This window comes from Prenolepis imparis, unplaced genomic scaffold (genome assembly GCF_030444845.1).
Source record: "Prenolepis imparis isolate NDT839.2.m4 unplaced genomic scaffold, iyPreImpa1.0 SCAF_7, whole genome shotgun sequence".
Lineage (NCBI taxonomy): Eukaryota > Metazoa > Arthropoda > Insecta > Hymenoptera > Formicidae > Prenolepis > Prenolepis imparis.
In genome coordinates, this window is record NW_028141165.1 from 13197579 (window position 1) to 13220804 (window position 23226).

General features: G+C 35.0%; 3 protein-coding genes and 1 long non-coding RNA gene across 8 annotated transcripts; 1 reads left to right on the plus strand and 3 right to left on the minus strand.

Moving 5' to 3' along the window:
* Positions 1 to 1083: 1083 nt before the first annotated feature.
* Yps (Y-box binding protein ypsilon schachtel) lies at positions 1084 to 11088 on the minus strand. 4 transcript variants are annotated; one of them, XM_083043152.1, is made up of 7 exons: positions 10922 to 11088; positions 8938 to 9001; positions 5936 to 5969; positions 5590 to 5851; positions 5138 to 5442; positions 2896 to 2958; positions 1084 to 2545 (listed from the first exon to the last, which is right to left on the minus strand). In XM_083043152.1, the coding sequence occupies exons 1-7, from the start codon at positions 10980 to 10982 to the stop codon at positions 2501 to 2503; spliced, it is 834 nt and encodes a 277-aa protein (XP_082899278.1). In that variant the 5' UTR covers positions 10983 to 11088; the 3' UTR covers positions 1084 to 2500. The 4 variants fall into 4 exon arrangements, with proteins under 4 accessions (XP_082899278.1, XP_082899277.1, XP_082899280.1 ...); XM_083043151.1 differs by having other exon boundaries at positions 5132 to 5442; positions 10922 to 11087; XM_083043154.1 differs by lacking the exon at positions 2896 to 2958.
* An 84-nt stretch (positions 11089 to 11172) lies between these two features.
* LOC145939079 (uncharacterized) lies at positions 11173 to 12301 on the plus strand. Its single transcript, XR_014425783.1, has 3 exons — positions 11173 to 11592; positions 11745 to 11803; positions 12038 to 12301. It is a non-coding gene; the product is annotated as an uncharacterized LOC145939079 (long non-coding RNA).
* A 1692-nt stretch (positions 12302 to 13993) lies between these two features.
* LOC145939073 (uncharacterized) lies at positions 13994 to 19847 on the minus strand. 2 transcript variants are annotated; one of them, XM_083043134.1, is made up of 5 exons: positions 18923 to 19847; positions 18224 to 18807; positions 17594 to 18139; positions 14961 to 17405; positions 13994 to 14711 (listed from the first exon to the last, which is right to left on the minus strand). In XM_083043134.1, the coding sequence occupies exons 1-5, from the start codon at positions 19810 to 19812 to the stop codon at positions 14542 to 14544; spliced, it is 4635 nt and encodes a 1544-aa protein (XP_082899260.1). In that variant the 5' UTR covers positions 19813 to 19847; the 3' UTR covers positions 13994 to 14541. The 2 variants fall into 2 exon arrangements, with proteins under 2 accessions (XP_082899260.1, XP_082899259.1); XM_083043133.1 differs by having other exon boundaries at positions 13994 to 14714.
* Positions 19848 to 20179: 332 nt separating this feature from the next.
* Positions 20180 to 22371, minus strand: LOC145938591 (actin-related protein 8-like). Its single transcript, XM_083042327.1, has 5 exons — positions 21946 to 22371; positions 21583 to 21809; positions 21159 to 21439; positions 20925 to 21055; positions 20180 to 20534 (listed from the first exon to the last, which is right to left on the minus strand). The coding sequence occupies exons 1-4, from the start codon at positions 21951 to 21953 to the stop codon at positions 21038 to 21040; spliced, it is 534 nt and encodes a 177-aa protein (XP_082898453.1). The 5' UTR covers positions 21954 to 22371; the 3' UTR covers positions 20180 to 20534; positions 20925 to 21037.
* Between the last annotated feature and the right edge of the window lie 855 nt (positions 22372 to 23226).

The following is a 23226-nucleotide window of genomic DNA, read 5'->3' on the forward strand; positions in this document are numbered from 1 at the left end:
TTCTGCGTAACGTAACCGCGCGTTTATCTCTCTCCACTTGGCACCACACTCACGCACACACATTACTCCTTCTTCTCATCTTCATTATTTCCTTAAATCGCTTCGCTTATACTAAATCAATCGGATGTTTCATATTTCTCAAGTACCAATTTCTCGATCTTTCCGATTTTTGTTGCTACACAAACAGAGATATTATGCAATTTTACGAAGACACACTTGGGTTGCGGCCAGACAAAGCGCTACTTCACAAACGGGATATAGGATAATGAAACGATTAAAAACGATCATCGTGATTTATATTATAGGATATTATCTTGGGCGGAATTAATCTGCTGGCGCCTAGGCAGGATACGACTACCGCGTGTCAGTGAAAGTGTTGGACAAAATATATTCGCGAACAAGGATTTTGAATACGCTAATTTGTTTGATGCATTGGCGTGTATAAACTGCACGCTAATACATTTTTTTTTATAATGCGAAAATATGTATATTCTGTGTGTATATATATTTTATGTACGCTATATAATTATTACCAATATATTTATATTCGAGATCATTTTAGTCGCAAATATATCTTGTGCAATACTGATAGTTTTTTGAGCGACGAGCACAGACGACGGAAACAATAACACCATGTAATATCTGTAAACTACACCCAAACGACACGAGAAACATTTGGCAAATTATTCTTCTCGTACATCTCCGTGATATCTCGCAGAGACGTGTGTCGTCTGGATATAGATTTTAATTGGAAAAGAAATACGAATTTATATTAAAGAATTTCGCCAAATTATAAAGAGTTTTCTTGTTTGTTTTTTTTATCTTTTTTTTTTGTACAGAAAGTAGACGTATATATTTCTTTTATTATCCGTCGACGATACTACAAACTAAAATTTTAAAAATTAGTTCCATGCAAAATTATATAAAGTATGTTTCTCTCTCATATTCTCTCTCTCTCTCTTTCGTACTTTCATGACAGTCTACGTTATTCGTATTGTCAATCGAGCCGATGTGTGTGATACGCCCGGCTCTTGTTTCGAAAAGTCAAATCGAGTCGATTGCCGCATGCAAACGTTCAGTTAGTTTAATAAAAAAACGACTTGCTCGGTGCAAATAGTCGATCGAATGTCAGTTTCAGAAACGACCGGACGATTTACTCACGCTCCGAACGAACGCGAAAGTTTGTGAGATGTTACTAGGTATCTTTTTCAGGATCTGCAGTAATTAGAACTAAGAAGGAGACTAATAACGTCAATGATGCAGATATACACTTCTGTCCTATCACTATTCTCCTTATTAGTCCTATTTACATTATCGGATCATCATCGAATACATACTCAGAGTAGCCGGAATCTCACCAACTTCCGCGTCCTAATTCGCGATTAATCAATAATGCGTAAAGTCAAAATAACAATAATCGCTAATTAATTGTACACCGCGGGACCCGCCAGGGGCTAGTATTGATAATTATAAAAAATATGGCCAAGATAAATGCTATTACAATAATCGTTTCTACATGTAACAAATCGCTTGTAAAGTATAAGAAAATTTGGACTCGACACAACCACATCATCATCATATTTGAGGCGCGTACCTCAAAATTGTACTATATTTACGCTACACGCTTATTGATCAACGCAAGGTAAAATTGCGACCAAAAGAGCGAAAGCAAGAACGGTAATTAATTTTAAGATATAAGCCAAAATTAAACAATGATTTCGAGACAGACAAAAATTACAAGTGCTACTCCATTCAATATATCAATCGATTTTTCTTTCGAGGAAAAAAGTCGCCGAAAAGTGAAGAAAACTCGCGGAAATATATAGTAATAATAAACTCAAATATATCGCACATGAAACGATTTATAATGCGTTTTACCGGAGAAAAATCAGAAGTAATATAACAAGAAATACACAAAAAACAAAAAAACAAAAGTATATGTATATATATATTTCTCTCTTGTCGCGCTCGAATTCATCGCTCTGTACTCCGTAATTGCTTTACTCTTCTCTCTGCTGCTTTTCTCTATTGATTTTTATTTAATTAATTAACCGTCGTACAACGTGGTTTAATCATTACGCGGTTTAATTATTCCTCGATTAAATTATTTAAATAAAAGAACCGTTTAAAGCCGCGAAGAATTTCTTCTTCGCCTCTCTATCGTTTCTTCGCCGTTATTATCCGCTGTGCGTGAAATTTTAACAAAGTACAAAAAAAACTGAAGTTTTACTTCGTTTAAGGCTGAATTTTCTTTCGCCGCACGCTTTCTTAATCGACGCACTCTTCGATTTCCATACATATCTTAATTGTAATTTGCGAGAGTGTGGAGTAGTGTTTGTTGATTTCTTATATTTTTTTTTCTTTTTAATTTTTTTGGATTTTTTTTTTGCAATTGTTTTATAATTGTTGATATTGTTGTTGTTGTGTGTATAACGGGTGTTGGTGTTATATATTAAAAGTAGTTTCTTCTTATGGTAGCAGCGCGTTTATTCTTTCTCGGTTAAGCGGTACTTTCCGTGGTGGTGTTTTGCACTGGTTGGCTCTCCTGCAAATATATACATACACCGAACATTAAATAAATGTGGAAAAGTTGCAAGAACAATATATATATATTATGACGGCAGTATAATTATGCAACGCGTGCTAAAAATATATATCTTTGCTTTCGGTACATCTCTTTTTACGATGCTGCGTAAGAAACAAAAAATGCAAATTCTTTCTGGAAGAGAACGAAAAGTATAAGAGAGTGTTGAGAAACAGCGCAAGAAAAATAAATCTTAACGTCTACTTTGTCGATCACACCTAATGCTTGAAAGTGTAAGTGCGTAAGAACTGCGATAACCGAGACGAGCTCCTGCAAGATCGAGAAAAGAAGAGAATATAAAGCGCCGTTACCTGGGGAGCAGGGGCCGCGGCAGGTGCATCTGAATCTTTAGGTGCATCCGACTTCTGCTCCGACTGAAAAGAGTACAAAAAGACACGTGCAAACAGTGTGTGCTAAGCGCTACCGCTCTGTATTCGTCGTATAGATTGCGTTCGGAGTCTCAATAATTAAAAAAGCTTTCGTAATGTCGAATGAAAATAAAAGCTGGCGACTACTAGGATTTATTGTTTCAATATTTCGCGCAAAGTTATATATACATATACATATATATAGTTTTATATATCTATTGTATAACTATATACGACCTCGTACGACTTTTATATATACATATATGTATATATATGTATATATATGTATATATGTGTGTATAAAAACTTTTGATAATTCGTGTTAGGGTGTCTTGTCGAATATATATAGAAGAACAAAAAATAAATGTCAAGCATTGATACAGAAATGGGTATTTATAAATGTAATATATAGATGAAATTAATTATAAAATAATGATGCAGATTTTCGTAAAGCAAGCGTTTTTTTAAAGAGATTGTAGACGTATCGTCATTGTAATTCATGAAATTATATTTATAGATATGTAAGTTAAATCCGTAAAATCGTCAGTTATATTTTTCATAAAGAAGTTAAAATGTGTTGACGCGAGTTGTACTGTCTCGAGTAGGAAAGAGAAGAATCAATAATACCTTGGTGGAGTTATCATAGGATTCAGGAGGAATATCGATGACTGATCGAAGGGAAGTGGGATTGGGAGACTTGCGATTTGTGCCCGAGGGTGGCAAGTTCTCAAGTCTGTTTGTCTGTTGGCTCGAAGTTGTACGAGGTCGTCGTATTAATCGTCGTCTGTAACGCGGTCGTGGATTCCTTCGCGAATTATCGATATTCTCGCTAATAGCCTCGCCGTCGTCGGTCACCTAATTTTTTTTACAATATATATATATATATATCTAATTAAAATGATAGATCGAAAATGCTCTGATATTCAAATACAAAACACGATATAAAAAGGACTGGTAAGAGTCAGGCACAGATATTAACTGCAAAAAAATTATTTTTAAATTCCTGTATACTTATTTTGAACGTTTCGATCCTTTCTTTGGATATTCTCAGTATATGAAGGGGAGGGGGGACAATAACAATAGTATTATTTGTTTATTGCGCAAGTCAGGATGTCCACTCGTGTTCTCGTTTCCCCCTTTCCCTTCTTGATATCCTGAGGATGATTCAAAAGGACCAAAACGTTCTAAATAAGTAGAAGAATTTAAAAATAATTTCCATCGCGCCTAATATCTGTGCCTAACTCTAACTAGCGCTTTTTATATATCTAATTTTTATTAGCTATCCGAACATTTTGACGATTACAGAAAATTCGTGTCTAAGTTAGTGGCTAAGATATTTCTGCTTTTTTTTTGTACAAAGTGCAAAACGTGAAACAGAAATGGTTAATAAACAGCGCAGAACACATACTCCGTGCGTGAATAATGCATCGTCTATTACACAAGGGGAGAAAGATTACAGAATTTCTATATATCCTTGCTAAATATATAAACATAATTTAAAAAAAAAAAAGAAAAAGTGCATCTAAGTAAACTCAATGTCCTTGTATATTTTCTTTACAAAATTTCTTTTTTTATAATAAGGATATTAGTCCGTGCAAATTTAAACAACCAAGTTCAAACTTGTATAACTCTGTTCATTAGCTAGACTAAAAATACAAAATTGAAATAAATACGCGTCCATTTACAAGTCCATTGATTTCATGTAATAATACACAGCACTGCTGCGAGAGAAAAATGATAAAGGGACAATATGCCGTTTAGACGTAAGCAACTGAGGATATAGTGAATCCTGTTGTGAAATGTGATTAGTGTGTAATAGAAGTTATAACATACACCAAAACTAGTTTTAATAGAGTTGCAGATAAGAGATGTGTACAGAGAATATATCACCCAAAATTTCGAGATAGCGTATCTCGAAATTTCATCGCCTTGATGATAATAAAGAATGTTATCGCTATAAAGAAATCTTCAAAGATACGATATTTTCCAAAGTCAAAATATATCATTTCTTTATTCAAATCGTATAATACCTTGAAATTTTTTCTACACTGATTATAAATGAAAAAAATTAAAATTAAAAAAAATTTTTTAAAACGCGAATAAATTTATTATTAGAATTCTTTTTATTTACTAAAAAAATAGCTCGAATGACCAGTTAGACAGAGTTAGAGATACTAACCCTTACCTGGCCATCCTGGCTGCGAGGACGTCGTGGTGGACCACCACCTCTTCCTCCGCGGAAATTACGGCGGAAGTAACGTCGTGACGGACCGCCGCGTCCACGACCTCCACCACGCGGCGGTGCGTTCCCCTCGCCGTTTCCTTCCGCTTGTTCACCACCTTCGCCTTGGTTTTCCCCCTGCTGTGCGGGACCAGAACGTCGTCCTCCACGATAATAACCGTCATACTGACGCCGCAACCTATAGCGACGCTGATGCTGCGGTGCTTGGCCCTCGGGAGCATTTGCGTCGTCACCGCTCTTTCCCTCGCCTAATTTATACCCAAAAGAACAAGTTATTCTCAATACATATTTTTATATATTATATTATATTATATATACTTATATTCTTATTATATTCTTAATAATTCTCGAAAGATAAACCAAAATAATATAATAGATAAAAGTGATCCGCGTACCTTGATCGTAACCCTCCTGGCCTTCGCGTGGTCTACGATTTTGAGGTCGGCCGTTGCCGCGTCTTGGATATACCCAATGGATACCGCGATACCCACGACGCTTGTCCGCGGCATAGGGTGATCCCTTTACTGCTTCACCTGCTGGACCGGTGACGTTTGCAGCTTCGTGACCCTTCTCGCCAATGACGACGTCGAATTCCACGACCTCGCCATCTCCGACGCTACGCACAGCCTTCCTTGGATTATTCTTAACGATGGCCGACTGCAATTACATACGTCACATTGAAGTACACATCGGTGAGATCTTGAAAATTAAATATCGTAATATTAAATGCAAAAAGCTTACCTGATGAACGAACACATCTTCCTTGGTATCATTTCTGAAACAATCAAGACGAGTAATTGCATTAAAAACAATCATATTTTTAATGCAAATTAAGATTGATTATCCAAAATATTTATACAAAAGTCAGTTAATTTCTTTAATAATTTTTTTTCTAATCTCTCCATAAATTCTATAATCATTAATTTTGTAATAATAGTGAAAAATCGCAATGTTATATTTCAAACAATTTTAAATTTAAATTTCCAATTCGTTTGCAATTTATATCTCTGTAAAAAAAACCAGGAACTTTATTAAATCGTTGAAAAGCGAAATAATCACGTCCATCTGTTTATCGTGCATGTATCACGGCATATAATGGAAATTTGATTTAATTGTATCAACACAGGTTCGTGTTCGCATTCTCTACAAAGTTTCACGCGTGTACGCGTGATACACCGCTCGCATCGCGAATATGTATGTCCTACGCATGAATTCGCGAGCGTGCGGACGTAATCGGAATCCATGAAGCTGCGTAGCAAAGCATGGAGTTGAAAGGTCGTCGAACCCCGCGATGTGCACACAGAGACAAGAGAGAGAAATACACAAACCCATACACAATTACCAGCTGCTACAACTATAGACATCCCTCTCCTCCCTCTATCCGTTTGCGCGCGATTAACAAAAGGTGAATAAAGTAGTGGAGAACACGAAGATCGCGAATAAAATTTTCAGTTTTTTTTAAATCACCGAATTAATGGAAATCGATATTTCCAAATAAAAATTGCAACGTCGCGCACTTTTATCTTTATGGGGAAAACAATATATTCTTGTGGATTTACAATCTTCAAAAATTAAAAGCGACACTCTTGTGTTCAAATAAATATTTTTTTATTATATATATACGATTAATATATTAATTTATTGTATTAATGAAAGATTTAAAGTTTGCATTATAGTCTTTTACAATTTCTATATCAAGTAATATCTATACTGCCGAATTTTGATGTACGTCTCGAAACATGGATCGATAACGATGGGTATCATCCAACGGGTATCGAGACGGAACGTTGCTCTTCCATTGTGGTAGTCGAGTTCATCGAAATCGAAGATGAACACGACGAATGAACAATGGATTCGCGTCGTTTCGGTGAAGATTATTAACTTTCGATGAACCCTGTACGGTGATAGAATTACAGATTCTTCAGTTTCATTTAATTAATTTATTATTTTCCAAATTTGTCCCGGAAACTCTCTGAATAATTTTCGAATAAGACTCTAAAACACGTTCGCTTCTAATCTCATTTATTATTAGACATCGTAAAATATGGCTTCTTCTTGTGAATTTTAAAATAATTGTATATATGTAATCAATACAATTGTACATTTTTTATATAATTATTTTAATAAATCTGACATCTTTATAAAAAAATACGTTCTCACAAATAAATTTGAATGAGTAAGCGAGACACATAAAATACAAAAAGTTGAAACCACAAGATATACATGGATTAAATTCTCACTGTGAATAAGATATATCTTTTAGAAATATTCTTCAGAAATATTCACAATACGTCATGCGTTTCTTTATTACGAACAAAAAAAAGGTTTAACTATTATATTTTTTCAGAAAAGACGAACTGAAAATCGATTAAAATACAACGATCGTTAGGATAGAGTGACAAAAGCGGTCTGTGTTTGCAAATAGTTGTATTGAAACGACCGTTTCTAATATTTTACGATGCAGGTAAGCGTTCTAAAAAAAAAACAATGGTGCGAAACCGTTTTCCACCCCCTGGCGTGAAAGAAAAGAATCTAAAGTATCTAAAGAATCTGAAAGTAGACGAGAATTTCTTCTTCTGAATCGTTCCGACGTAATTTTTCTTTCCTGCGCGGAACATCCGGAAGACGTCATTGTCTTCGCGCAAAAGTTCCGCGTGTACAATACGCGGTAAAACAGCTTCTTCTGAACGGAGCATGCGCGAAAATTTTCTGGCCCTCGGCCAGATGAATAGAGAGACCTCGAAATAGCGAGGAACCGACTTTACGGTCCGTACACGTGCCGAATGAAGCGTCTATTTTCCGTACGGCAGAGTGCCAGGTCGAGGTTGCAGGTCGAACCTGTAGCAGAGATAGAGAGAGAGAGACAGAGAAACGATTTTCCTAATATTAGAGACCGCTATTTTCCCCGCATCCGCTGAAATCGTTATCAGTCTTGGAAGTCTGTCTCGCGTTCTAAATTTTACATTCGTAGCGCGAAGACGCGATATGAAATAATTAAATCGAATCAATAGAGAATTATTTCACACATACATACATATATCACGTTGACGAGTTTATCAATAATGGAATAGGAAAATTAAAAAAGCAGTATGTTCGATATTGTTGATAAGAATGGAATGTCTTGTTCATTAAGAAAGGAAATATGTTTAAAAAATGATGCTTTAATCTTTAATAAATCTTTGATAAATATTAAATAAGTCTGTCTGTTAAATAAATATCTTCCTATCTTGTTTCAGAATGTTGACAAAAAAATACATGTCAAGTTATCAATGACTGACCCGACTCATTTATACTGTTATACAGACGCAGCACGCTGACTTATAATTAGATTTAACACGTGGGCAAAATTTTTCCCAAGAAATAATCGCAAGCATCAGCCAGTTAATTTATTCTTCTTGAATAATTTAATGTATGACGGAAATTGCAAAATTTATTCGGAAAACGCGCGATTTGAACGGAAGGGAATACAATTCTGGACACAGAGTTCACAAACAAAAAAAAATGAAAAAGATAATTTGATATTTGCGATGTGTATGTGTGTGCATTCACAAGGAATTTCCAGAAAATGGAGTAAAATGCGTGTTTAAATATTAATTAGTATATGACTAATTCTTAGACGAGACACCCACACAAGCAAATAGATAGTGTTCTCCATCTGAGTGTTGCATAAAATGACGAATATTCCAAGTAATAAAAAAACAAATAGAGAAAGAAAACTATAAGATAAAATAATAATTACTGACCTATTAATGAATCCATATCCACTCTTGACGTTGAACCATTTTACAGTCCCTGTCACTTTGTTTGCTGAAATGAAAGAAAAATGTATGATTTAAATGCTATGCAAATATATATATGTAAATATATATTTTCATAATAAAAATTTCACACGATGCCTAATTCATGATTTTCGTTAAATTTTTTGAAATATTTTTATATATTACACTTTGTGTGCATCATATTATATAACATATAAATTAAAAATAAGAAAGAAATTTAACTATAAAAGAAATTATTCAAAATATTCAAAGCACGAAAAAAGAAAATGTTGAGTCAGAGATATCATCTATACTTATTATTATTTAAGTGTGAAAGCGACCTTGAAGAAGAAAATAACACGTTTAACGAAACGAAATTATCACGTATTTATTCGAACACGTCACCGTTCAAATCGAAATATAACGACATATATTTTTTTAATATGCTGACTAATATTTCGAAGAATAATGCATTAGAGGTAAAATAGAAAATTAGGTAAATATTCAATCGTGATAAAAATAATAATTCTTAAGAACGGTGGGTTGTAATTCAAATTATAATTAATCTACACTTTTTCATAAATTTCTAAGTAAATTTGTTTCTAGATTTTAAAATTAGAAAACAACTGTTTAAAAATTTATAAATTTACGAAATAAAAATAATTTTCGTTTAAAAGTAATATACATATATTATCATTATATATATATAATAATATATAACTTGATCTTGCTTCTTGGCGAAAATACGATAAGACTATCTTAATAACAGTTACACATGACCTTGAAGCAGCATAACCCAACAGAGGTCGAAATTAGTATCACAACGATAGATCCAACACGATTGTATTCATGAAATTCCTCAAACCGAAAATCGGAATAATTTTATTCACACATTTGAATAATATAGGATTTATAAAACGCTGAAATTAATTAAGCGTTACATTTAACAAGATATATCAATTTACATAAAACTGGCATCTATTTTAAACAGCATGAATTTCAATGAGATGCGCATATATTTCAATATAAATATATCAATTTTTGGCAATACATTTTTTAAAAATCTTTATATCATATTTTTATATATAAATTTTCATATAAATTCTTTAAAAAGGTAGAATAAAAATGTATACAATTTTTTCAAAATAAGCAACGAGTCACGAGTGATTTTCGAACATTCTGGACCAAATTTAACCTTCAACAATATTTTTGTTCCAGGGAACAAAGAGCGATATACACACAATAGAGGGTTTCTCGAATTTGTTTTCGTTACTCCGTTACAGGAATTTCTCTCGCATATATCGAAAGCCTCGTTTTCGAAATAGCGCCAACTAAAATACCTCACTCGGGGAGATACGCGAGATCGATCATCCAGCTCCGGTTTGCAATTCTCCGTGCGAAGCACGCTCCGATGAGAAGCACGCGGTCGCGACGCGCTTACATAACGAAAACGTGGAGAGCGCGCGCGGGACACGGGATATTTCAGATCGGCGCGAGAGAGAGAAAAAAGATCGATAATATCGCCGATGGACCCCTCGCTCCGAAGAAGCTCCTCGCCCGCGACGTCGACTCTCGCCAACAATTGTTCAGTACCGTACCCGAGAAACACGGCGAGAGATGACAAACGACGCGACATCGGGGAGGCGAAAATCGATGGCCGGACGGAAGAGTCTGTCTCCACGGAGGAGGATCCTCCACGCGAAAGGGACGAAATTCGCGAGGAGCATCAGCTGATGGAAAATGGAGGACGGCGCGGAGCCGCGAGGTCCAACGCGAGGAGAGGGCTTGGAAAGAAAAGAGTCGACGGGAAGTTTGGCGCGATTTTCCGCGCCGGCCACATGGCTTCGTATCGTAACGCCGCGAAGCGTGGACGCCATTACGGGCGGAGGAACGCGCGGCGGATTTTTTCCTCCGCCAATTTGTCGAATCGCCGCGCGCGATAATAATAATAACGCGAGCTCCTACTCACCGATGACCATCTTCTGCTGGACAGCCTTTGGTTGTTCCGGCTGCTTCTCGGTCTCACCCATGGTGGTAAAGGTGGAGTGTAGACGCGCGAGTACGTCCTTTCCTTGATGTTACCTTCTCTCCGGTAATGATGTTAATACTACTCGCACCGCCAGCAATGGACGTGCTTCCAGGCGACCGGGTAAACACACCGTGCCTGGTCTGTGTCGCGTCCCCTGATTCGCCGCCTCCCACCGATTAGACGCCGCGTCGGCCAATCGGGCGGCTCGAGCTTTCACGAAGAGCCTCGAGCGCCGCCGAGCGCCGCCGAAGAACGCCGCGCTTGCGCGGGATTTTCAATCTTCAAATTAACGAATTCTCCAAAGCCTTTTCAATTTCCAGGCCCTGATGACCTTTGAATTGTTTTCCGTCTTAAAAGATAAATGGAAAATGGACAATGAGAAGAGAAACCCTGCAGCACCCTATGACCTTTGAATTGTTTTCCGTCTTAAAAGATAAATGGAAAATGGACAATGAGAAGAGAAACCCTGCAGCACCCTAACGCGGGTGAGAAAATATCTATTTGTGAAAAGAAGAATGGAAAGCGAGAAGTCGGATAGCTTTAAGCCAAAAAGCATTGCAATTTTTATATTTTTCATACAATAGAGAAAAAGGACCCTGATGCTGTCGCAGGTAAAAAAAATCAAAAGAAAACTTTTCTGCTCTTTTTAATGTATACATGTTATGTCTAATAAAAAATATGATTTTGTATACATGTACACATTATAATTGTTAATTACTAAAACATTTTATTAATGATTTTTATTATTTTAAACATGCTTCAGATTTAACAATTTCTACATACAATAGAAAAAGGAATACAGAATCTCTGTCTTTGTCACAGGTAAGAAAAACATCCATTTGAAAGATAAAGAAAATAAAAATCAAAAGAAAACTTTAATAAACTTGTGCTCTTTCTAAAATGTATATACATTTTGTTTGATATAATGAGAGAGAGTATGATTTTTCATATATTTATAACCATACATATTATATATTATAATTGTCAATAACATTTTTTTTTTAGTATTAATAAATAAAATTATTAACAATTTTTATTATTTAAAACGTGTTTCAGATTTAACCATTTCCACATTTTTCATACAATGGAAAGAGAAATGCAGTTCCTGCTACAGATAAGAAAAACATCCATTTGAAAAATAATAAGAAAAATGATAAAAGGACAATGTTTAGGTGTAAGCAATCGAGTGAATCCTGCTGTGAAATGTGATTAGTATATATAGAAAGTATAACATCAAAACTACTTTTAATATGTTGTAAGAGTTGTGTGCACAGATAATATATCATCTAAAATTCCGATTGCATATCTCGAAATTTCACATCGCCTTGATGATAATAAAGAATGTTATCTCTCTTAGAAATCTAATTCAAACATATTTTCCAAAATCAAAATATATCATTTCTCGTTTCATTTTTTTATTCAAACTTTATATCTTAATATTTTTATTACACTAATTATAAATGAAGTAAACGCAAGTAATTTTTTTTATTAGAACTATTTGTATTTATTAAAGTTAGCAAAAATCACCAGATAGAGATTAGAGATACTAATCCTTACCTGGCCATCCTGGCTTCGAGGATCTTGTGGCGAATCATTATCTCTTTCTCCGAAAATTACGGAAATAACGTCGTGGCGGATATATATTCACAATTCTATACAATTATACGCTTTTCCTACATATATAGTTGCTGTAATATATTTGTCTTGCATTATAAAATGTATAAGAACACATATGTTGAATACGTAAAAAGCAATGATACTACAAATAAGAAATCCACATGTAAAAAATGCATTATTGGAATGAAATAAAAACATATATAACTATTACATTACCATTAATTCATTATTGAACTGGTGAACAATCTGTCATAAATAATAAATATAATTTATATTTTATTCTAATTTTTTATACAAAAAGTTTCCGCCATACATACTTGTTTTATTCTCATTGAACTTTCATTTATAATATTATCATATTCACATTAAACATTATCTTTCTCCACACGCATAAATGGAAGAACATTTGCTTACACAATTTTCACTCATTTTAAAATAACACAATAACAAAAATTTGGGAAGGCAAGAGATAGATGTGTCGCTTATAGGAAACGCTAACTTTCTATTACTTAAATTAAAACTTGTGTATTTCTTTTCAGAGATATTCGATATGCACAGCTTGTAACGATACAAAACTTTCTATAGGATAAGAAGTATTATATGCGTAGGAACAACAAAATAATCGCGTTAATGTACGTGACAATAATAAGAGTATCGTATGTAGCAGTTGAGTTACATATATTCAGAAAGAAATATCTGTCGATGGAACTTGAGATAAACTGATATAAACAAAAAAAGAAAATTAAAATGGTAAATTAGCATAATCATAAATTCTATTAATCTGTTATCTGTTAAAATCATAAAAGGTCATGACACGTAAAAAAGTTCTAGTCGTAACTGTAAGACCTTAAACAAATCGACCAATCACAGTCAAACATTTTTACTACATTGTAATTATTTATTATGTTACGACTAAAATTTTTTCCCATGTTATGATCTCAAAAGACGAAAAATTGTCTACACAACTGTTTCATTATTCGTTAATTACAAATGTACAGATAAATAAACTCGTATGTTGGACTTCTGAATCATATGTTGCATTATATTGCGCAACATCAAAGTTCCGTAAGCACAATCTGTTGTGTGAATTTGAAGCATTTTTTGTAAAACTTATGTAATTTCTTTCTAATAATTAGACTGAGCTAAAACATTAGATGTTACTATACATATGGGTTGTTTTATCTATATAATTATTTGATGAATACCCTTATCAAATTGATTTAATATGGAAAAATGAATATATAGAGCAGAGAAACTAATTCGAAAAAACTAATATTTCATAAAAAGAAAAAAAATTTTTATTTATATAATAAACATATATATATATATATATTTTATATATATATATATATGTACATAATGCTTAAATATATATTTATAGGCATTTTATATCTTATACTAGAATATATAAAAAATATAAAATCATAAAGATATGAATCTTTTAGGATTTTGCATGTGCAGGGTACTATATATAAAAAAAAAATTAATAAAAAATGTAAATAAAAAAATTTATTGATTATTAATTATTTATTAATTATATTTGCCTTTTTGAACTAATTTCTTTCTTACTCATTTTTCCATATCGAAAGATATTTCAGATAATCAAAATTTTTAATTTAAATTAGACAAAGCACCCAATACGTATGTACTTATTATATATATATATACTTATATATGTACAGAGTAGAGACATTTAGCAATCCCGTCACCGAACATACTTTATAAAAAATGCGGCAACGAACCACTTATTACTTATTATCTTCACAATATATAATTTGTGTCATATATGATTTATCAAATTTATCGAATGCGATATGCGCATTAGTGTTTTACGTTTCATACGCACGCGAAACTATATATAAAATAATATAATTGAATAAACACTCCAAATATATATTTCAAACAAAAATATGCACTCGAACGAGCGACATTTACATTCTCCATCATCTTGGTTTTCGTGTACGAATTGTCCTAGATCGCGGTGCGGTGGATCCACTTCCGATGTTGAACATACCAGGCGTGGAAGGGTTGAAGGTCGAAGGTTGTGCTGCTGGTGTTCCGAAATTAAGGGCAGGAGTCGTTGACTGTGGTGTGGTAAAGTTAAATCCTGTTGCTGCTGAAAATAAATGATTTTACAATATAATTCATCCAAAATGTTCGAAAGAAGAATTACATTATATTATAATATAACATAATAAATATAATAAATAATATAATAAATAATATAATAAGAATAATAATGATATTTCACAAGAGTTTACATTTTCGTCTTGCATCTGAAATTTAATTTGCCACATATAATTCAATGATTTTTATACAATTATATTAGTAATAAAATAAGTTATTCGAAAATACTTTATACCTGATTTAGCAGATGTAGATCCAAATTGGAAGGGAGCGGACGATGCAGCCGTAGAATTATTATTTCCAGCGTTGAAATTGGAACCGAAAGGGAATCCAGTGTTCTGTTGCCCATCCTTATTCTGATTACTTCCAAAGACGAACATAGCATTTGTGTTATTGCTCGCATTATTAGCGTTGTTGGTCCCGAAGGCGGGAATCGAAGACGATGTAGATGTACCAGCAAAGCCCGCCGTAGTCGCGGATGTTGCGAATGGAGATTTATTATTATCCCCGAACGTAGTAATGCCGCCACTTGCTGCGGATCCAAACGTGTTGAGGCTCGTAGGATTTTGCGCGCCAAAGGTGCTTGTCGTCGAAGGGGGGCCAAAGGCTCCACTAGCAGGCGTAGAATTCGTTCCGAATATGGGTACCGATGTGTTTTTATCGGTCGAACCGAATATACTGGCCGAACCGCCGAAACCCGATGTTGCCTGCGATGTTCCTACGCTCGATGTTCCAAACGCGGGCGTCGCGTTGCTCGTGCCACCGAAGCCAGGGGTACCAGTGGAGACGTTACCGATATTAAATGTGGACGCGGTCGGGGTGCTAGCTTGCGTGGTTGAAGTGAATAAGGGTGATGTGCTACCGAACGGTGATGTCATGCCGCCTGCTGTTCCGAAAGACGGCGAAAGCTTCGTCTGTCCAAAAATCGGCGTGCCGCTACCAAACATCAAAGGTGCGGTGGTCGTCGAAGTCAAATTGGCGTTTGTAGTACTGGCGAACAAACTGGAACCGATCGTACTGTTCGACGAAGGCGTAGTGTTGGTCGTCGTAACGAAGATCGAAGGCACCGTGGTCGTCGGGCTGTTAAATATGCCAGTAGTTCCAGTAGGTACCGCTGATGCAGTTCCGAAAAATGATTGACTATTGCTCGTCGAACCAAAGATATTTGTGCTCGTCGTTGTATTCGACGTAGTGGCGAAAATGGACGTGGTGGATACACCGAATTGTGGAACGGCGAGTGTAGATGTGCTAAATTGCGGAGTGACGCTCTTGGTAGACGCGCCAAACGCGAGAACGGCATTGTTTTTCATCGCGCCGAAATGGTTTGTACTGCTGGCAGTTGTAACTGGTAGAACCGCAGCTGTAGACGTCGCATTTGAAGTGTTGGAAGAGCCAAAAGTAAACAAAGATTTGCTGGTGGATGGAGTAGACGTTGAGGAAGTAGTGGACGTGAGCGAGAACGCAGGTGTACTCGATAATCCGGATATCGATATCGGTGTTACTAACGATGTGGTATCCGTGGTATTCGTAAATGAGTTACTTGCGGCGGTCGTCACGGCCGAAATATTGGATGCAAAATTGAACGGTTGAGTTGTAGCTTGCGACAATGATGTCGTCTGGCCGCTCGAGGGACTTCCGAAGGCGTTCACTTTCGATTGAATGTTACTATCAGATTGGCCGAACGCGAAGGTATTCGACTTTGGAAGTTGCGAAACGGTACCGTTGCTTCCGAAAGCGAACAAAGGTGGAGCCGTGGATATTGCTGTTGCAGGGCTATTCAACGTATTCGCAGTACTGTTAAAACCGGACGTGGTGGCATTGATGATCGATGCTGCAGTTGTTTTAACTGGCAATATCATCATCCCAGGAGACGATAAACTTGACGTTGTAGTTTGAGCCATCGTAGCCGGAGACGAAAATGATTTGCCGCCGCCGAAATTGAAGGTAGGACTAGCCTGTGTAGTTTTGATTGCGGCAGATGAACCAAGGGTTGCACTTGTAGTAATACTAGTGTTATTCGTCTGAATATTCATGTTTGTTGCAGCGCTAGGATTTACAGATGTGAATGCCGAGCTCAATGGCGTTTTATCGAGCGCTAGGAAATTAATAGACGTTGATGAAGACGTTGGTGTGGTAGTAGCTAGTGCAAAAGTACTACTGTTGGATATACTAGTAGTACCAAAGTTCGGCAATGAACTACTCGACGTTGTAATTGTTGTTTTCGGTTTGCCAAAGGTAAAAGTTGATGCTGTACTTGGAGCTGAAGATACAGTTTTTTGTAAGGATTCTGTATTCACGATCACGGGCATAATTGGTATAACTTTCGCTTGACCGATTGTTCCTTTTGTTTCGGAAATACTTATCGGCGGCATGTTCGATTGCACTGTAGTATTCGGTATAAGAGTCGATGTAGTATTCGGTGTAGTACTCAATGTAGCATTCGGTGTAGTATTCGGCGAGCTAAAAATGGTGGCTGGTTTTGTATTGAGTTTCGCGTCGAGACTCGACGAAGAGAAACCACTTGGAACAATAGCTGCGGTGGATAGTGGTGTAGTATTGATGTTGGTCGTGGTTGTCGAAGAATTGAGAGTCGCGCAAATGACTGAACACGTGATTGGTGGCGTAATTGCGTTAATATCGTCCGCTTGAATAACAACGTCCGGATTGATTTTGTTCTCCGCTGAAAGCACAAATAAGAAAGTTGTAATATAAAATAATAGGGAGAAAAAGAGGAGAATGCGTGTGTAACAAAATTTTTTTCTGTTAAATCTTTGAGTCAAAATGAATGATAAGCATTTGTTACGTACATAAGAAATTATTTATAATTTACATAATATACTTTCATATGTAATATTATATGATATTTACCTTTTCCTGATATTGCATCGAACATACTTTGGAGTCTGGCCTTCATATTAGTTCGTCTCATATTTCGTATGTCTTCCTTCTTTATCTCTTCCACATTATCCGTTGCAAACTTGACCTTTATATTACTTGGTTCTTCTACGAGCGACTTCAACTGTTCGTTACGTTCGGGTTCGGCTCTCATAAATAATTTTTCTGTCAATCTGACAGAACTTTGACAGAGTCTTGACGGAGAAACAGATTTGGCGTCATTAGTTTCGGTGGCAACCTTTTTTGTAGCTTTGTGAGTCACTGCTGACACTGCTTTGTTTAAGTTGGTTTTTAATTCTCTGTTCGATGACTTCAATATCCCCTTCATCAGAGGAAATTCTTCCATTTTGTTAGAATTAAGTGTCTCTAGATTTCTCGAATATATTTCCTTAAGCTCGGCTTTATCCGTATGACCTTCTAAATTTTGAGATTGCAGTGCAGCATTACTGGGAGGATGTGTACTTTCCAATGATTTGAAATGCTTTTCAAAATCAGGTGTCCCACTACGCGAGAAATCAACTGTAAAAGAATATTGATAAAAATTCATATGTGTCGAATATAAAAATTACTGATACCTAGTTATAGATAAAATTTAATACTCACCCGCTTTTCTTTTAACACCAGTGGAAACATTCATACTGGAACTTAATGAATTCAAGATATCGTAACAGGATTGTGTTTTTGTACGTTTTGTAGCTCTGGCAGATTTATTCTGAGGAGAAAAATCCTCTTCCGATTTGGATGATTCGTCCCTGCCACGTTTCTGCTTATTATTTTCTTCCAGGATCAATTCTCTTTCCTCATTGAAGAAACTGTCTGTTTTTTGCTTCTTAGCAACATCAAAACTGACATCATCCGTCGATGCGTGTCGTTTTAATGATATCTCTCTTAAGACCTGGACAACACTTGTGGGTGATCTGTCCTCTGTATGACAAATATTAGACAGAATCTTTTGCCTTTCCGGTGGAGAGTACTTTGCCACATCTGGCGCTGCTACCCTAACCGTCACAGGCATTCTCATCTTTGTAGATTTTGCATTCAGCAGAGGAATTGGACTCGCATAAAGATTGACTTTCGGAAACTGCCCAGTGCCATACTGAGATTGATGGATTAATGTACTCTTTGCCTCCGTAGCATACTTGGTTAATCTCGTTGTAAGACCTGGTGATGTCACATCCGTGTAAACCCTTAGGAAAAGAATAAGATGTATACAATAAAATTTATCGAGAGACAACAAAATTAAAATGTTACTCGCACATTGCGATAAGAAACGAGATATGATTAAATAAAATCCACGCTTACTTTGGATCGATATTATATCTCGTCGACGCCAACAGCGGTCCGGCGACAGTCTGGACCGTCTTTACACCCGCTGGTCTAGGACGCATCGCAGGGCTTATACTCACACCCCACGGAGACCCTTCCGGACTGAACTGCGCGATGTTCTCACAAGTCTGAGCGTTCGCGGAGGAGACCTTCCTCGAGGACACTCGACGCGAGTCGGGGTCGACGTCGCCGTTTCTGAAAGTCTCTTCTCTGTCGCCGGGTTTCAGCACCGGCGTGGAAGTGTGCTTGCCGAAGGCGGCTTGTTGCTGCTGCTGCGACAAGCGATCGCTGTCGCCGACGTCGTAGAACCTCCCGTCTACCGCGAGCCTGTCATCGGCGGGCAAACGGTGAGGAACGCGCGGGATCGGGCTCAATTGATCGATCGAGCCGAACCTGGACGCCGATAACGACGACGTGGACGACGGCGTCGAGTCTCTGCGACTCTTGACGGCGACATACGGATCGCTGCTTAGCTGGTAAGCGCTCGCACGTCGCTTGGGCATCCTGAACGGGAAATGTTCGCGGTAATAACGACTCGCACTCTGCCCGAGCTTACGCACTTGTCCGACACCGTGATGGCAGAGGACGCGGGAGGCCGCGGCGAGCTCGCGTCTCGCCTCGCTCAGGTAGCCGAGTGTCCGATACGCGTGCGGCGACACCAGACTGTCGTTCGCGAGCAACGAGTAACAGGCGTACACCACCAGCAGCAGGGTGAGCGCCAGCCCCAGGATCGCGCCCCAGGCGTTGTAGATCAGCAGGCAGCCGCACGTCAGGCTTATCAACACCACGGCAGCCCGGTTACCGAGGTCCCACATAGTACTCCGCTTTTCAAAAAGATAACCTCCCCATGTTTGAAAAGAGCACATTCACCGCAATCGCCGGAACTTGCCCGCGAGCAAGATGAGATCATCGATATATATCGATATGTGTCTCGCGGTCGCCGATTGGCGGGAAGCGCCGCGAGGGCAAAGGTCTCGATTCCCTTCCAAAGACGTGCGCGCGCACGAGGTGCGCGCTCGATTCGAGTAGCCCGCTAAACAAATTTTTATATATAACAATATAAAATTGTATAAAATATATAAAATTCTGTATAAGCTATATAGAATTATATAATAAGTCGTATAAAATTATATATAAATTATACATAGCTTATATAGAATTTTATATACTTATAAACGGTAGTTTTTATTTATATAGTAATTATAGTTTTTATTTGAATTGTAAATTCTTTTTGCAAACGTTCATATGTGTATTTAATTCTATGAATCCTTCACAAATAAGTTTTGCACGTTGAACTTGCTCAATGCAAGGAAAAAAAAGCAAGTTCCCACCTATTCGATAACAATCATTGATAACAATACAATTGATAAAAATACAATGATAACAATCATTATATTATATTATACACATTTATGTACACATTTATATATATATACATTTAGAAAATATGCATTCTCGGGTAAAAGAAATTAATTAAAGTAATTTTTATATTAACAATAATAATTAAAAATAATAATTAACAAGAATAATTCAGACGAACTTTTGAGAGTATGAAAAGACGCGTATTACTGCACATCAACTGCATTATCTGTAAATTAAAATATATAAAAATTAATTATATCTAAATATAAATATCTTAATAAATTTCCAAAGTTTAAAAATTGTATATAACAATAATCTTAATAAAATTGTATATAATAAAAAAAAACTTAATAAATTTCCAAAGAAATGAAAATTAATTTTATATCTAAATATTATATATCTAAATAAATTTCCAAGTTTTCAAATAAATATTAAAAATACATTTTTAAAATACTTATCTTTATTTTATATAATTGATACTGTGCTATATAAATTGTTTTACTTTCTATTCTTTTTTTTACATAAATAATACTTTGTAGAAAAATTTTACATAATACTTCAAACAGAGATATACTTGTTTGAAAAATGAATACTTACGCATAAAATGAATACTTACATAACTTTCATCATAAGGATCTTCTGGATCTCCTAAAGATCATTTTTGAATATGAACATTATGGGTTCCAATAATACTGAACAACTCAAGTTGAAACAAGCTCAAAGATGCTATTAGCATTCATCGCCCACCTGTCGCATAAGTTTCGGTACAGTTTTATATATAAATTTGTATATAAGGGAGGAAAATATATATATATAACTCTTTTTATAAGAAAAGTGAAAAGAGAGATACCTGTATTTTTTTCTGTTTGTTGTTTTGGCTTTTTAACAATAAATGTTCTCTCCTACACACATTTAAATCCACATGATAGAAATATATCTTTATTTGAGAGATCCAAAAGCAACTCATCCTCCAATTTGTTAATGGGATTTGCACAATTTGTATGGAAACAGATTTTTGTAAAAGCCAGAAAAATGTCTGCGTGACATCTGCACTGCCATAATTCATATGTACTTGTGTATCCTTGGGAGAAATTGCGTCTTCCATATATGATATCTTCTGCGTTTCAACACCTATCATAAATCCAAATATGCAATCAAACAGTGCATCCACATGATCTTATCAATAATATAAAAGTAATAGAAATATTTTAATTTTCAAATTATTTGTTAAAATATAACAGTTGATTAACAGAATTGTAAAGTGCGTGTGATACCTGCAGCAGAGACTCTTCCATTGCTTGCATCAATTCCTTCGTTTATAAAAAAACAATGTTGATAACAAAATCCTGTCCCCATATCACACTTGTTTATATTTATTAATATTACGGCTAATAGCAGAAAACATTTGTACTTTATTATACTTTGCAAATATCTCCTTGCCACTGCATGTAATGAAGATACATAGAGACAGAATGAATAACAATGTTTGTGCTTGGATTTGCTGAAAAAAAAAAAACATTTATTATTATGTATATTTGAGAATAAACAAATATAAAACAATATATGAAATATATCGAAAAATTTACTAATATTTATCTCACTGTAAGTATATATATTTTTAATGAAGGTATAATTACTTTTGCATCCTGATAAATCGCCATTTTCTCGCAATATAATATTATAATAATAATTGATAACACTTTGAGTATTTTATTTTTCTTCTTTTATTATATCAATTTTCTTTTAAAATGCAGTATTTTCTTTCTTTTTCTTTTTTTCTCCTTATTTCGGCATTTTATTATAATTTTCGCGTAAAAGCTGTCATCGATATTTCACATCATGACTAAATATTTTAATAATTGTTAATAACAACGTTCATAGTAATACATATTGTATTTTTTATTATTATGAATTTTTAATTTACGAGTATCATCAATTTGTAAAAATTATTTAGCATTATTTAATAAATTTAATTTAATTTAAAACAGGTTATGTATGTGCCACGTGTCTCTTAAGACGTTCGAAAAATCGTCCGAGTTAATAGGAACACATGTTATGCAAAGAGGTTGTTCGAAGTAACGTCGGTAATGAAGGTTGGTAAATTATCGACGTTATTATCGACGTTATTATCGATAAATTACCAACCTCTATTACCGACGTTACTTCGATCAACCTCTTTGCATAACATGTATTCCTATTAACTCAAATGATTTTTCGGACCTGAAAAGACACATATTGCTACACTATACCTCTTTGCAATATATGTTCCCCTATTAACTCAGACGATTTTTCGAGCGTAATAAGTCACATATATTATTGCTCGTTAATTATTTATCTCTTCGCAAAATATAATCTATTAATTTAGATGACTTATCGAAGATATTAAAACATTATATTAATTGCACGTTAATTGCATTAATAATTATCTGTAATATTTATCTGTAAATTAATTTAAAAAAATATATGAAAACTGATTTTTCTCGCGGATTGTGCCACTGAAAAAGCGGAAGAGTCCTGAAATTATAAATCAAGTAAATAAATAAAAATTGCTAATCGACAAGCCGTTAAATGAAAAATAGAATTAGTAAGAAATTAGTAGAATTAATGGTGTTTTATTATTATTAAATGTATATTTTTCTGTTTTCTGTACAATTTATTGTAATCACGGTCTTGCATAAATAAAAATAAATTAAATTATATATTACAATAAAAAAATATAAATAATAAAAATAAATAGATATATATATATTTATATTATAAATAAAATATAAAATACATTATTATATTATTTTTTACGTATTATTAATCAATAATAATTTTAATAAATCGTGTATTCTATTTCTCGAGCATGCGCGTGGAATTTATATTACATATTCATATATATATTGAATTTTAGAAAATATATTTATTAAATATAA